This window comes from Plecotus auritus (assembly GCF_963455305.1).
Source record: "Plecotus auritus genome assembly, chromosome: 7".
In the NCBI taxonomy this organism is placed as follows: domain Eukaryota; kingdom Metazoa; phylum Chordata; class Mammalia; order Chiroptera; family Vespertilionidae; genus Plecotus; species Plecotus auritus.
The window spans coordinates 172,364,604-172,378,455 of NC_137774.1; the positions used below are offsets into that span (position 1 = coordinate 172,364,604).

At 49.2% G+C, this 13,852-nt stretch overlaps 1 protein-coding gene across 2 annotated transcripts in view; it reads right to left on the reverse strand.

Moving 5' to 3' along the window:
- Window positions 1–644: 644 nt before the first annotated feature.
- The window catches only part of SLC1A3 (solute carrier family 1 member 3), a 79,680-nt gene continuing 66,472 nt past the window's right edge, over window positions 645–13,852 (reverse strand). For both annotated transcript variants that reach the window (XM_080681022.1, XM_080681023.1), the window contains exons 6-10: window positions 12,848–13,140; window positions 9,678–9,911; window positions 8,954–9,148; window positions 4,661–4,795; window positions 645–2,923 (exon numbers count right to left, since the gene is read on the reverse strand). In XM_080681022.1, the coding sequence (XP_080537148.1) occupies window positions 2,719–2,923; window positions 4,661–4,795; window positions 8,954–9,148; window positions 9,678–9,911; window positions 12,848–13,140 (1,062 nt within the window). In that variant the 3' untranslated portion in view covers window positions 645–2,718. The remainder of the gene's footprint in view (window positions 2,924–4,660; window positions 4,796–8,953; window positions 9,149–9,677; window positions 9,912–12,847; window positions 13,141–13,852) is intronic.

Sequence of the window (13,852 nt, forward strand, 5' to 3'; positions counted from 1 at the left end):
CATATGATTTATTTCAAGGGCTCCGTGAACTCACGGCAGTCTTCGGGTGGATGACCCAGGGGTTAGGGGGCCCTCCTCCGGGGCCCGTCCTCAAAGGCTGCCACCTGAAGGCAGAGGGTCTGATTGAAACAACCCCAGCCTGGGCATTCAGGACCCTGCCTGTCAATTACTTATGAGAAGGCCTGATGGGGAAGGGCCGGGCATCCCGTCATTCCTCGTGAATGGCTGTTTCTGACCTATTTCTTGAGACCGCGTTCAGCTTTCACAAATGGCAGTTGTAATCACATAGGTGAAACCTCCCAGATTTTAAGATCAGACAGGAAATCACTTTTTTTTTTTTTTTTTTCAGAAGAACCGGTGGTGGCATTCCACGCTTCTCCTGCCAACACGGAAATGGCTTGGTTTGTCTGAGAAATGCTTCCCTCACGCCCTCCTGTTCCCAGTCCAGGTCCAGGAGGTGGGCCTGGGGAGGGTGTTCTCACTTATTTTCTTCTGCCTGGCCCCGAATAGATGTCACCTCGGAAAAGAAATAAAGCAATTCTGCAGGGTACCCGCCCACGACATTGCCCCGAGCTCACTGCGATCCTTTCCTGAGAGGAACACGTGTCTTCCTTCCAGGAGAATAACCACAACGTGCAAAGGTGTCATGTAAAACTAGTTGTTTCTTTATTGAAAATACATCTACAAGGTAAGGCTCCCCGCCCACCTGGGTGCGTGTCCCCGCAGAGCCTGCGATGGGCGGGCGGCTCGGCCTAGAGGCCTTGCGCTCCGTAAGAAATGGTTAGTGTATAAAAGTGATCGCATCCCGTAACAAGTCATGGGACATGATTAAGTGTTGCTCTACCGACGTAAGATGACATCCGTGTACAGGAACTTCTGTAGCGTGTTCCCCAGATAGAGCCTCGACATTAAAGGGTTACTCCACCACAGCCTAATGTTAACTTTTACGCGTACCTACTGCTCGGGGGCTATATAAAAATAGCTCTAATCGCATACCGGAGGACGCACGTCTAGATTCTCCGTCTGTTAGCATCGTTAAGTCCACCCTCCACCGTGTTCGATCAGAAGCTCGAACACCGCGGGCACCGTCCGGCAGCTCCCACCCGCTGTTGGCCGGGTGTTGGTCGGGGGGGTGAAAAGCTAATCTCTAAACCCGGGAGCTGCCTCGCCTGAACCAGTGCCCGGCTGGGTTTTTTCTTGGCACCACATCGACCATGTCTGTATCCTGACTCCTCGCCCACCATTTCTCTCAGGGACACAAATAAAACCAAACAAAACCCCACTCCAGCTGAAGGTTTTGAATGGTTAGGTAGGTGGAATTCCAGCACAAAGAAATATCTTGTTTCCCTCATTCCAAGAACTTTTGATTACTGTCAAAAAACCTTTTCAAACGAGAGACCACCCACCCAGCTCACAGACCTCTGTTAGAGAGAGCGCTCATTCATTTGACTTGTTTAAAACACATAAGAAGGAATCTCATATTTTGATATGCAGACTTCCTTGGGGAATGTTTCTGAACTGAAGAGAAAAAGTGTTTCTGGTTTAAAAAAAAAGAAAAAAAAGAACCTCTTTCATGAAAAAATTCTTCCTTAAAGACGACCTCTATATAACCTTGATATTTAAAAATCCTCTCTTTAGAATGTCCGTTGTGCTTCGGTCTCCCCTAGCTGGCTCTTTCGTGTTCCACAGTAAGACCACGAGCACCCTCGCTAGTTGCTAGTCTTACGTTTTAGTTCCTACGAGTCTATCGTCAATTGAGGAGTGGTGGGAAATGTCCTTCCCAGCCCAGCCCAGGGAAGGGTAGAAAGAAGCGAAAGCTCCCCCCGTTGGGAAGAACTGTGAAGAGATGGTGAGTAATTCCACGCCTCCTCTGGCCCGGTGACGTGCACAGCTAACGTTTTGTATTCAGGACCTGGCAACTCACCCCGCATCCTGCCCCTGCTCAGCAGCGGTCATTCCCCACCAACATCCATGGGCTGATGCTTGCTACCGGGTGCTCCCGGGGGAAACAGAGGACGGGCTCGTTCATGATGCCACAGGATATCTGGGTTACCGCGACCACGAAGGCGGTCAGGGAACCCACCCATTTCACAGAGGAGGACACTGAGGCCTAGAGACAACACGTAACTTGCCCACGGCCACGTGGAAATTTCACCTTATGCACCTGCTCACGGCTGTGCTAGGTGTGGATTCACATGGTCCTGCTACCGATAGAACAAAGACACAAATCAAGGCAGGAAGGGAGGCAAACCCTTCCGTCCAACTGAGAACCAAGTGCAGTTTATCAAGTTGCTCTGTTTGGATCCTAAAATTGAAGTGTGTTCGGAAGGACTCTGGAAGTTTAGAAGTTGAATTAAGCACGTGTTTAGCCTACGATTTGACTCTTTAACTTATAAAAATATCACATTCACAGGATTGTGTGTCACATAAACTTGCAAAATCTGATCAAGACTATGTTTTGTTTTGTTTTAAAATCTCGGTACCTTCTTCGATAAGACTAACACGAAAAGACTTGAAACTTTCGAACGTGGGATGAACATATACATGTTGGCCGCCGCCAAGCCCTCCCTGTGTTGGAAGCGCACTGGCAGACCCTACCGGAGTTGGGAGGACAAGGGAGCAAGGGGCTGACTGGGGAGGATAAGCTGTAACGAGATGGACACGTGTTGTCACGGGTTTCAAACCCTGGTGCTCAAGAGAGCCTTGCTTCCTGTCGGTCTACATCTTGGTTTCACTGTCAATGGGCTTCTCCGTGTCGCTCTCCTGGGCAATCAGCTGATAGGGTTTCTTCATTTCGTTCTCTTCGATCACTGAGTTACCCATCTCCACGTCTGGGTTCTTCAGTTCGTGCCGAGACAAGTGCTCAACAATGCCGGCCCCCAGCGAGTCTCCCAGCACGTTGGTGGTGGTGCGGAGCCGGTCCCTGGGGAAGGCGGGGAGAAGGAACAAGGAGCTCCATCAGGTGACTCCAGCTCGCATTTTGAACCCACCCCCCCCGGAACTTTGGCAGCATCTCTTAAAATGCTGCTTGGTGTACCCCCGACCGCCTCATTACAGAGTCTCTACGTCACCTTTATAACAGCAGTTATTAAAAGTGATAAGGACCTATAGATGATTAATTTTCAGTTATTAATTAGGGTATCAACAGTGGGGAATGACCCTTCCCTTTCTCCTTTTATTTAAAATTTCTCTTGGATTCTCTTTCCTGCAACTCACCTTCCTTTACACCAGCAGTTCTCAAAGCGTAGTCCAGAGACCCCCTGGGCGTCCCTGAGGTCAAAACTATTTTCATAATAACCGAGGAGGCTATTTGCCCTGTTTACTCTCGTCTCCTCGAGAATGTCTAGCAGAGTTTTGCAAAGACTACACACGACACAAAAGATGCAGCTGACTGAATACAGAAGCAGTTGGAGACCCCAGCTGTCTTGCACGGAAGCCAGACATTGAGGTGCTTTGTAGAAATGTGAAATGATACCCTTCTTTCCACTAAGTTTTTGGTTTGGAAAATGATTTTTCTCATAAAAAGGTTATGCGTGTTAACATGGAACGGATTTACTATTGTAACCTTTAGATGAAGTCAACGTTTTAAGACTTTCTGTTTTTCTAATCTGCTACGTAGTGATAGAGAGGACCCACATACATGAAAGCTTTTTTGGTCCCCAATAACCTTCAAGTGTTGGGAGTCCTGAGACCCAACAGCTTTCTATGAGGAAGCTATAATCACATAGATGAAACCTCCCAGATTTCAAGGGCAGACAGGCGAACCACAGCTTTCTATGAGGAAGGGCCTCCCATCGGGTGAGTGCTGGCTGTGGGCCAGGGGCTGTGGCGTCATTGCACGGAATCCCCACAGCATCACGGGGAGCGTGGAGGGTCGATGACATTATCGTCCCCATTTCACAGAGGAGAAACCGGGGTGGGGGTGGGGGGGGGACCTGCCCTGGGTCAGGGTCACAGAGCCGGGATGTGAACACAGATCCAAGTGACGTGGAGCTCATGCTTGCAGCTGACCTCCCCCGCCCCCCGCCCCCGTCCTGCCTTGGGCACACGGTGGGGCTCTGTGGTCCTTAGGCCTGGTGACATCAGCCTGTGTTGACGCCGCATGGACTGTGTCCGTGCAGGCACTGGCTTTGGGAACCCTGGGGAGGCATTGCCGCAAGGGGACGGGAACTTCGGAGAGAAAGCGGGCGGAGGGTGTCCGCTGGAAGGGTGAGGGGGCGGCCTGGAGGGTACCTGTGGGAACCTTCCCCAGAGCCAGAGTCACCTCCGCTTCAGGAAGCTGGCTCTCTCCCCAGGGCCTGCTGGGCTCAGAGGGGACCATTCACGCCATTGGGATGGGAAGCACAGGAGGAGGGGCCGGCCAGCATGGAGGCCTGCCGTCCTGAGGGTTGTGCCGTTCAGGAGGGGCCCTGCTGGCTGCTGGCTGTGCGGGCTGCAGGTTCCCAATCCCGGAGCGGCTTTATGGGGTGAGAAGTGCAGCAGCCACATGAGCCCCACAGGCCGATGAGGGACTGCACGCACACGGCGCCTGGGGCTCGGGCTCACGCGGTAAAGACTATTTACTGGCTGGCCTGGCTGCCCCTCTCGGGGGAGCCCTTCCGGCAGGCGTGCCAGGGGCCCCGTGCCCCAGGCTGACAGGGGGCGCCCCGAGGTTACTCACAGGAACCAGTCCACGGCGATGATGAGCGTGATGTCGTCGGTGGGCAGGCCCACAGAGGTCAGCACGATGACCATGGTGACCAGGCCTGCCTGCGGGATCCCAGCCGCCCCGATGCTGGCAGCCGTGGCTGTGATGCTGTTGAAAGAAGTTCCCGAACGGAAACCATTTGTACGAATCTCCCCAAGGGCCCTGCAAACACCCAGCATGCCATGTCCGACTGGCCAAGGGGGTCCTCAAACTACGGCCCGCCGCGGACCTTTACCCGGCCCGCCGGGTGCAGCTGCCTGTCCTGCTTAGCAGCCGACGCGTCCGGGCCCGCAGTGCGCATAGGAATTTGTTCATAGTTTTTTTTTAAACTATAGTCCGGCCCTCCAACGGTCTGAGGGACAGGGAACTGGCCCCCTGTTTACAAAGTTTGAGGACCCCTGGGCCAAGCGAACAGACGAGGATGTGCTTCCGAGAACTGGGACCCGCTGAACGAACCATCACGGTAACGAACGTTTCTGAAGGGCTTACGGGTGCCATCTGACACGCTGGACATGGCTTATCTCATTGGATCCTCAACCGCCCTTAGGAAGTCAGTCCCATTACGATTGCCATTTCTAAATGAAGAAACTGATGGCTATCGACTTCTCATGTACCCGAAAATATTTTATAAGGTCTAAAATACTGTGTAGCCCTAACCGGTTTGGCTCAGTGGATAGAGCGTCGGCCTGCGGACTCAAGGGTCCCCGGTTCGATTCCGGTCAAGGGCATGTACCTTGGTTGCGGGCACATCCTCGGTAGGGGGTGTGCAGGAGGCAGCTGATTGATGTTTCTCTCTCATCGATGTTTCAAACTCTCTCTCCCTCTCCCTTCCTCTCTGTAAAAAAAATCAATAAAATATATTGAAAAAATAAAATACTGTGTAGTTCAATAACAAATCGTTTCTAAGAATTTCTCTGTCCAAGTGGAGGACTGTAAACACACTGAACTTGCATGGTTAATGAGGTCAGGAAAAAAATCAGATTTATCAATGAAAAAGCGAAGTGCTTGTGAGCTAAGTTCTGTAGCACTATAAGTATTTTTTACGGAGACAGCGTGGACCTGGTTTGTGAGGTACAATCCCTGTCTGGGGCTCAGTTTGTAAATACCTATTTGATAGGCGGGTGTGAGAATGTGGACATGTTTTAAAAGCAGTTAAGTCTTACCAAGGTGTAAAGTATTGATAAAGTGATAAGAGACTGTTCATGGTTCCCCCACATTGGTCCCCTTCCACGGGGTTGGGATTTGTAGCTGGTGTGTGGCTGCTCGGAGTGAAGACTACATTTCCCAGCCTCCCTTGGACTCCTTTAGACACAGTTCTGGCCAACGAGACATGCATGAAAGCGATCAAGCGACTGTGCGCCTCCTCTTCTTCCCTGTGGCTAACATTGGGAGGTGGCGATGAGCCACCTTGGACCATCTGGGTGAGGGTAACACCTCAGGGACGATGGGACCACAGGCCGGGGCCACGCCTCCCAGCCTGGAGGGCTTGTGGAGCAGCGCCCACACGAGAGAAATGCAGTTCTTTCTGAAGTCACTGTAACTTCATTTTTTAAATGCCTTTTAAAACTGAAGTGAGAAATAGCCATACCATCTATTCTGCAGAAAGATGCATTTTTCTATTTCTATATATTACATATTTCTGTGTATTTCTTCAAAGAGAAAGAGCGAGGTGTATTTATAGATGATATACTAAGAAGTACATCAATCAAGTGGCCAGTGCTAAGTGTGGTGTGATTCCATTAACGACAAATAAAAGCGTGTGCATGTCTCTGCATAAGCAAAATTCTTTGTGCACCAAACATGAACAGTGCCACCCACAGCACGATGAGGGGTGATGGTGGCAGGCAAGTTTCACGGTTGACCTTATACATTTCTCTGTTATTAGAATTTCATTATCAATGAATGTGCACTTCTGTAATTAAAAAAACAATAAATAAAAATAACTAAATATAAAAAATACACCTATTCCCACACACCCCGACCTCCCATTTATGTGTGAGTCCCTTCCCACCAGTATCTTCACCTGATCCCGGATCCCTGTCTCATCATTGAAAGTGACTCTTGGGGAGAAACCAAGATGGCGGCATAGGTAAATACCTAAACTGCTGCCTCGCACAACAATTTCAAAACTACAACTAAAAGACAGAACGGACACCATCCAGAACCACAGGAAAGCTGGCTGAGTGAAAATTCTACAACTAGAAGGAAAGAGAAAAGCTCACAGAGAATTGGAGGTACGGCAAAGGGGCTTTGTGCGCGCAGTGAGGAAGGGCGGCTGAGAGCCTGACTGACTTTCTCTGGCGGAAGGGGGAAGGAAGCCTCCGACCGCACTGAACCCCAGTTCTGACTGCACTGAACCCCAGTTCCGGGCGAACCCCTGGGGACCCACGCTCTTACGGGGGGAGTCTGGACTCTCGGGCGGAGACTCGAGCTGGGAAAGGCAGAAGTCTGAAGGCGCACGTGGGCCAGTGCGCACAAAGGCTGCGGAGGTTGCCACAGACTTTCCCTAGTGGAAGGGAGTCAGAGGATTCTGACTGCACTGAGCCCCAGTTCTGACTGCAGTGAACCCCAGTTCCAGGCGAGCCCCTGGGGACCCACGCTCTTGTGGGGGGAGTCTGGACTCTCAGGCGGAGACTCGAGCTGGGGAAGGCAGAGGACTGAAAGCGCACATGCGCGCAAGGGCAAGGCTGACAGGAAGCCAAGACTGAGACTCCACCCCATCCAAGCTGAGCACAGAGGCTATTGCAATTTGGCAAGTCTAATCCTATAAGGCTGTCTCCAGCACCGAACTTCTCCCAGCATAGACACAGCTGATCCTTACAGCCAACTGGCCCCGAGGTCAATTCTTCCCAGTGATACCAACAACAATAAAGACTTAATTACAACAAGGCTGTACACACAGTCCACAAAGGGGTGCACCAAGAGTGTCCACCTCAGGTTAACTGGGGAAGCAGACCCACTGGGCCATATTGGAAACCTAGCACAAATATCTACCTTACCAACTCAGGGAAGCAGTGAAAATGTGGGGTCAAAGAATCAGATCACAAACGAAAGAAATGGAGGAAAACAAACGACTGGATATAGAATTCAAAACCACGGTTATAAGACTTTTTAAGAATATCCTAGAAAAGGCCGATAAATATAACGAGACCCTCGAAGATATGAAAAAGGACCAACTAGAAATTAAACATACACTGACTGAAATAAAAAATATTATACAGAGACCCAGAAACAGAATAGAGGAACACAAGAATCAAGTCAAAGAATTGAAATACAAAGAAGCAAAAAACACTCAACCGAAAAAGCAAAAAGCAAAAAAAAAAAATCCAAAAAGTTGAAGATAATGTAAGAAGACTCTGGGACAACTTCAAGCGTACCAACATCAGAATTATGGGGGTGCCAGAAGAAGAGAGAGAGCAAGATACTGAAAACCTATTTGAAGAAATAATGACCGAAAACTTCCCCCACCTGGTGAAAGAAATAGACATACAAGTCCAGGAAGCCCACAGAACCCCAAACAAAAGGAATCCAAAGAGGACCACACCAAGACACATCATAATTAAAATGCCAAGAGCAAAAGACAATGAGAGAATATTAAAAGCAGCAAGAGAAAAACAGTTAGTTACCTACAAGGGAGCACCCATACGACTGTCAGCTGACTTTTCAACAGAAACTATGCAGGCCAGACGGGAGTGGCAAGAAATTTTCAATGTGATGAATAGCAAGAACCTACAACCAAGATTACTCTACCCAGCAAAGCTATCATTCAGAATTGAAGGGCAGATAAAGAGCTTCACAGATAAGAAAAAGCTGAAGGAGTTCATCACCACCAAACCAGTATTATATGAAATGCTGAAAGGTATTCTTAAAGAAGAGGAAGAAGAAAAAAGTAAAGAGAAAAATTATGAACAACAAATACATATCTATCAACAAGTGAACCTAAAAATCAAGTGAATTAAAAACCTGAGGAACAGAATAATCTGGTGAATATAATAGAATCAGGGGCATAGAAAGGGAGTGGACTGATAATTCTCAGGGGGAAAGGGGTATGGGGGGTTCATGAAGAGAATGGACAAAAATCATACACCTATGGATGAGGACAGTGGGGGGGGAGGTAAGGGCAGAAGGTGGGGTGGGAAATGGGTGGAGGGGAGCTATGGGGGGGGAAAAAGGAGAAATAATTGTAATAATCTGAATAAAGATTTATTTAAAAAAAAAAAAAAAAGAAAGTGACTCTTAAGAAAATGTGCAGAACTTTCCTTGTACCTGATCGTAATAATCTGTCCAAAGTTCAGGTCAAAGTTGTTAACTTGGGCGATGAAGATGGCAGCCAGAGCCTCGTAGAGGGCGGTCCCGTCCATGTTAATGGTGGCCCCCACCGGGAGCACGAATCTGGTGACGCGTTTGTCCACGCCATTGTTCTCTTCCAGGCACTTGAAGGTGATGGGCAGGGTGGCCGAACTGGGGACAGTAACACAGGGCATGTCAGCTGACCAGCCTGATGGTGCGCACCGGGCCTGAGTGGGTGGTGTTTTGGTCACAGAGTTCCTTCCTGTTCAAGGAACCGAGTCAGCACCCACATACTAAGGGAAGCCTGGTCAGGAACAGTGGGGGTCCTCTAATTGGGTCCCCTGGCAACTCTCCCACTTCTGGATCCTCCGTGAGGCCTCATTTGCCATCATTTCCCATCACCACAGCCTGTGCCAGCTGACGGCCATCTCTCCCGCAGGCCAGCTCAACGGGAAGAGGGAGATGCTAGTGGGCCTGGAAGGCGAGTCCGTTTCCACTTTGTGCCCCCACAAGGGAGAGAGCCAGCCATTCCTTGAATCCCAAAGGGAGTCTGGTTGGCATCTGGAGTGAAAAAGTCAATTCCTAAGCCTGGAGGTTTAAACCCGCCCTCCCCACCAGGTCTCCCTCCCCCTGAACCCCAGGATTCTGGCTCACAGTCAAGTCTGAGGTCCGTTTTCTGATGGGAGCCGGCCACACACACCTGGAGGAGGTTCCCAGCGCCGTGATGAGCGCCTGCAGCAGCCCTCCGATGAAAACCCACGGGTTTTTCCGCGTCACCAAGAAGTAGAGGAGGGGCAGGACGATGACGGCGTGGATGAGCAGGCCGATGATGACTGTCATGGTGTACATGGCCAGCTGGCCCCCGATCACGCCCATGTCCTCCATCTCCACTATTTTGCCTGCAATCAGGAAGAGGATGCCCAGGGGGGCGTACCTGTGCGGAGGACACATGACAATGGGGAGTCTGATTGCCAACGGGCCGTGCTACAGAAGGTACCCGGGGAAGAGAAAAAGTGCAACGGAGTTCTAGCCAAACCTTTCCACCCGGGACGACTGGTAGCACTTGGAGAAACTGTGAACTTCTTTCTTTTCTTTTTTAAACATAAACTTCAATGTAGACACTGCGGAATCAGGCCTTCCTCTCACTCAGAATTTCTCTAGGTCACATTGGTGAGCAAAGACAAGGACAGAGGTTTGTTTGGTTACCCGCCTCTTTTTCCCTAGATCAGTGGTCGGCAAACTCATTAGTCAACAGAGCAAATATCAACAGGACAACGACTGAAACTTCTTTGGAGAGCCAAATTTTTTAAACTTCTTCTAACACCACTTCTTCAAAATAGACTCGCCCAGGCCGTGATATTTTGTGGAAGAGCCACACTCAAGGGGCCAAAGAGCTGCATGTGGCTCGCGAGCCACAGTTTGCCGACCACTGTCCTAGATAATTCTCACTACACCTGGGGTCCTTTTCGGGTCCTCAGATGCCACCCACTCCCTGCTAGGTGCTCTGAACCCCCAGAATCCACCCAAACCCAGACTTTAGAACACATTTGCCCCAGCAGAGCCCAGGCCCCAAGCGACAGCAAGAGGCGCGAGGTGCATGTCAGTGTTTGGGATCTGCAGTCAGCTCTCTCCTTCAAGGACGCCTTTATTACGTCTTCCCACGTTACACACGACTCACAATATTACTTTGTATTCGGCTTCCACTCTCGTATGCAAATTTCTCCTAAGAGGAAATGCTACGGTGCAAATGGCAAACCAGTACCACTTACCCAATATACAAGGCAGCCACAAACTAAATTCAGAGCTACTGAAATTAATAACATGCAGGTACCCGCCACAACCAGGTTACAGGTGTTCTCATGAAGTAATTATTAACCACAGGTGGCTGCTGCCACTTGAGCTCTTTCCCCGGTAGACTCAGACAGAATGAACGGCTGAGACAAAGAAGGACTTGTACACGTGGAAGCAGCCGGCTGCTTAAAGGACCCGCTGCCCGGCATCCGACTCCCCCTGACGTGGGCAGTCCAAACTCACGTTACCTGAACCTGAGAGGCCAGGGCTCCGAGGACAGGGGACTGCTGGGAAGTGGGGAAACTCATTTCAGATAGGAAAATACAATGCTGCCTTCAGAAGTCCGTGAAAAACACGGGCCAGGGAGTTATAAAATAACCTGCTTGCAGAAATGACGAATAATTCAGCGTTGCCTGTGCAGGCGAAATGCAGCTAGAAACGGGCCATGCGAGGTTCATTCAGCAGCCTTGAATGGGCTTCTTTCATAAAAGGGGTGAAAGGTGCAGGCATCTCAATAATACGAAGATAAATGTCCACTTTCAGCCCTGCCAGGATTTCAAAGGAGGGCCCCCAGGATTTCATTTGGGGGCTCCCGCGGAGACCACCTTCTGATCGCTCTTTGTGCCCAAGTTTTCATTTCCATCTCGTGGAAACTCCTGGAAAATGAATGTCTCTGGGGTTTGGTGGCAACAAAGCCAAAGAATATTTCTCATCGTGCTGGGGAGTGTTTGTCTTAGAAATGGACGGCTTCCTGCCTCAGGTGCCAAGCAGGTGTCTGGATTAAAAATAAAGGTTAAGCCAATCAAAGGGTTTTCTCCCCACTGCAGAGAGTTTACTTTTCAAGGTCAGTGTTCCTTTGGATTTAGTCTTTTCCTTTGTCCCTTGCTCTCCACTTCATTTGAAGGACGTTTGTTGTAAGCTGTGGCTTGGCATTTTATACCACTGCCCCGGCGTGCCTCAGGCATCAGCAGACACTGGATTTTTCTCTGGGCTCAAACAGAGCGGGGGATCGCAGTTTTTCTGGGGATCCAGGGGCCTCTATGTTTCTCCTGCTACTGGGAATGCTCTCCCCCTGGTACCTGGCATGGTTGTCTTCTTCTGGTCACTCAGGTCTTAGCGAAAAAGGTCACCTCCTCAGAGGCCTTTTCAAGGCAAATTGGATGCCTCCACCCCAGTCACTTTTTAATCACATCACATAAAACAAAACCTGTTTTATTTTTGATTCACAGCATCTGTGACTGAAGCATATGGTTGATTTATTTGTTTATCTTCTGTCTCCCTTAAAAGAATGTACGATCCAGGATATTCCTACAGGTTTTCTTCATGGCTATATCCACAGGGCCTGGCATTGTTTGCTTGGTATATAGTAGCCAGGGGTCCTCAAACTTTTTAAACAGGGGGCCAGTTCACTGTCCCTCACACCGTTGGAGGGCGGACTATAGTTTTAAAAAAAGCCTATGAACAAATTCCTATGTGCACTGCGGGCCCGGGACGAGTCGGCTGCTAAGCAGGACAGGCAGCGGCACCCGGCGGGCCGGATAAATGTCCTCGGCGGGCCGTAGTTTGAGGACCCACGTAGTAGACACTCAATAAATATGCCTTACATGAATAACTAAATAGATTTAAAGTTGAGGAATGAGAGAGGGGATCCCATCAGCACGGCATAAAGGAGTTGACACCTTTCAAAAACAGGGAAGCAAATTTATTAAGAGAGGCTTACAGATGAGTTCAAGACCACTACTCGCCCAGAAAATCACTGCTCTGCCCAGCGGGTGTGCCTTAGTGGTTAAGTGCAGACCAGGAGATCATGGTTTGACTCCTGGTCAGGGCCCACGCACAGGTTGTGGGCTCGATACCTAGTGGGAGGTGTGCAGGAGGCAGCCGATCAATGATTCTCTCTCATCATTGATGTTTCTATCTTCCTTTCTGGGAAAAAAAAGTCATTGCTTTTCTTTTGCTTATCAGAATAAGATCATTGCAATGGCCAGCCTGCCTAATGGCATCTTCCTCAGAACAGAACCCATGCTGATGGCAACACACATCTTGAACATGGCATAGACCGCACGTGGAAATACGTACCACATTATCACGGCCACCAGTCTCATGATGGCCTCATTGAGAGAGTCAAAGAAGTCTTTCAGGGCTTGCCCCTGCTCCTTCATGTTTCCAATCACAAAGCCAAAGCACATGGAGAAGACGACCAGGCCCAGCGCATTGACCCCGTTCACAGAGCCTGGAACGGGGATCATCTCCTCTGTGATCTTGGAAAGCGTCTCCATGGCTTCCGACACGTTGTTGATCACGGCACCCAGGAGCGTTTCGTTAGACGGCATGGGCACTTTAATGCTTCTCTTCTCATAGTTGGTTTTAAACTTAAAAGGAAAAGGCACAACAGGGGTTAAAGGTGGTATTTTTTCTTCTTTAGACTTTTCTGTTGTCCAAATTTTATATTACATACCTTACTCTGCATTCAAATAATAGTGTTATAGAAAGTATCTATTGCCTGGCTGGTGTGGCGCAGTGGTTGACTGTGGACCTATGAACCAGGAGGTCACGGTTCAATCCCTGGTTAGGGCACATGTCCGGGTTGTGAGCTTGATCCCCCGTGTGGGGCATGTAAGAGGCAGCCAATTAATGATTCTCTCTCATCATTAATGTTTCTATTTCTCTCTCCCTCTTCCTTCCTCTCTGAAATAAATAAAAATATTTTTAAAAGAAATTATCTATCTAGCTATCATCTCTCTAATCTCTGACAAACCCCTACTACTTCCCCACAGCACGCGCACATGTGCGCGCGCGCACACACACACACACACTCATACATATAACAAATTATAATAGGAAAGACATATCTGGTTGAAGATGTTTGACTAAATATACATATGTGCTTTTGCTTTATTCTGAAACCCTAATAAAATGAATATACAGCTTTTAAAAAAACTGTAAATCCAAATATTCACAATACTGTATCCCTTTACTCTCAATGGGTTCATGCTATGGGATTATGGATGAATCACCTAACATCCTTTTGCTCATGTTCCACAGCTGTGGCCCCTTGAGTGCTGGTTCTACCTCGCAGGGTTG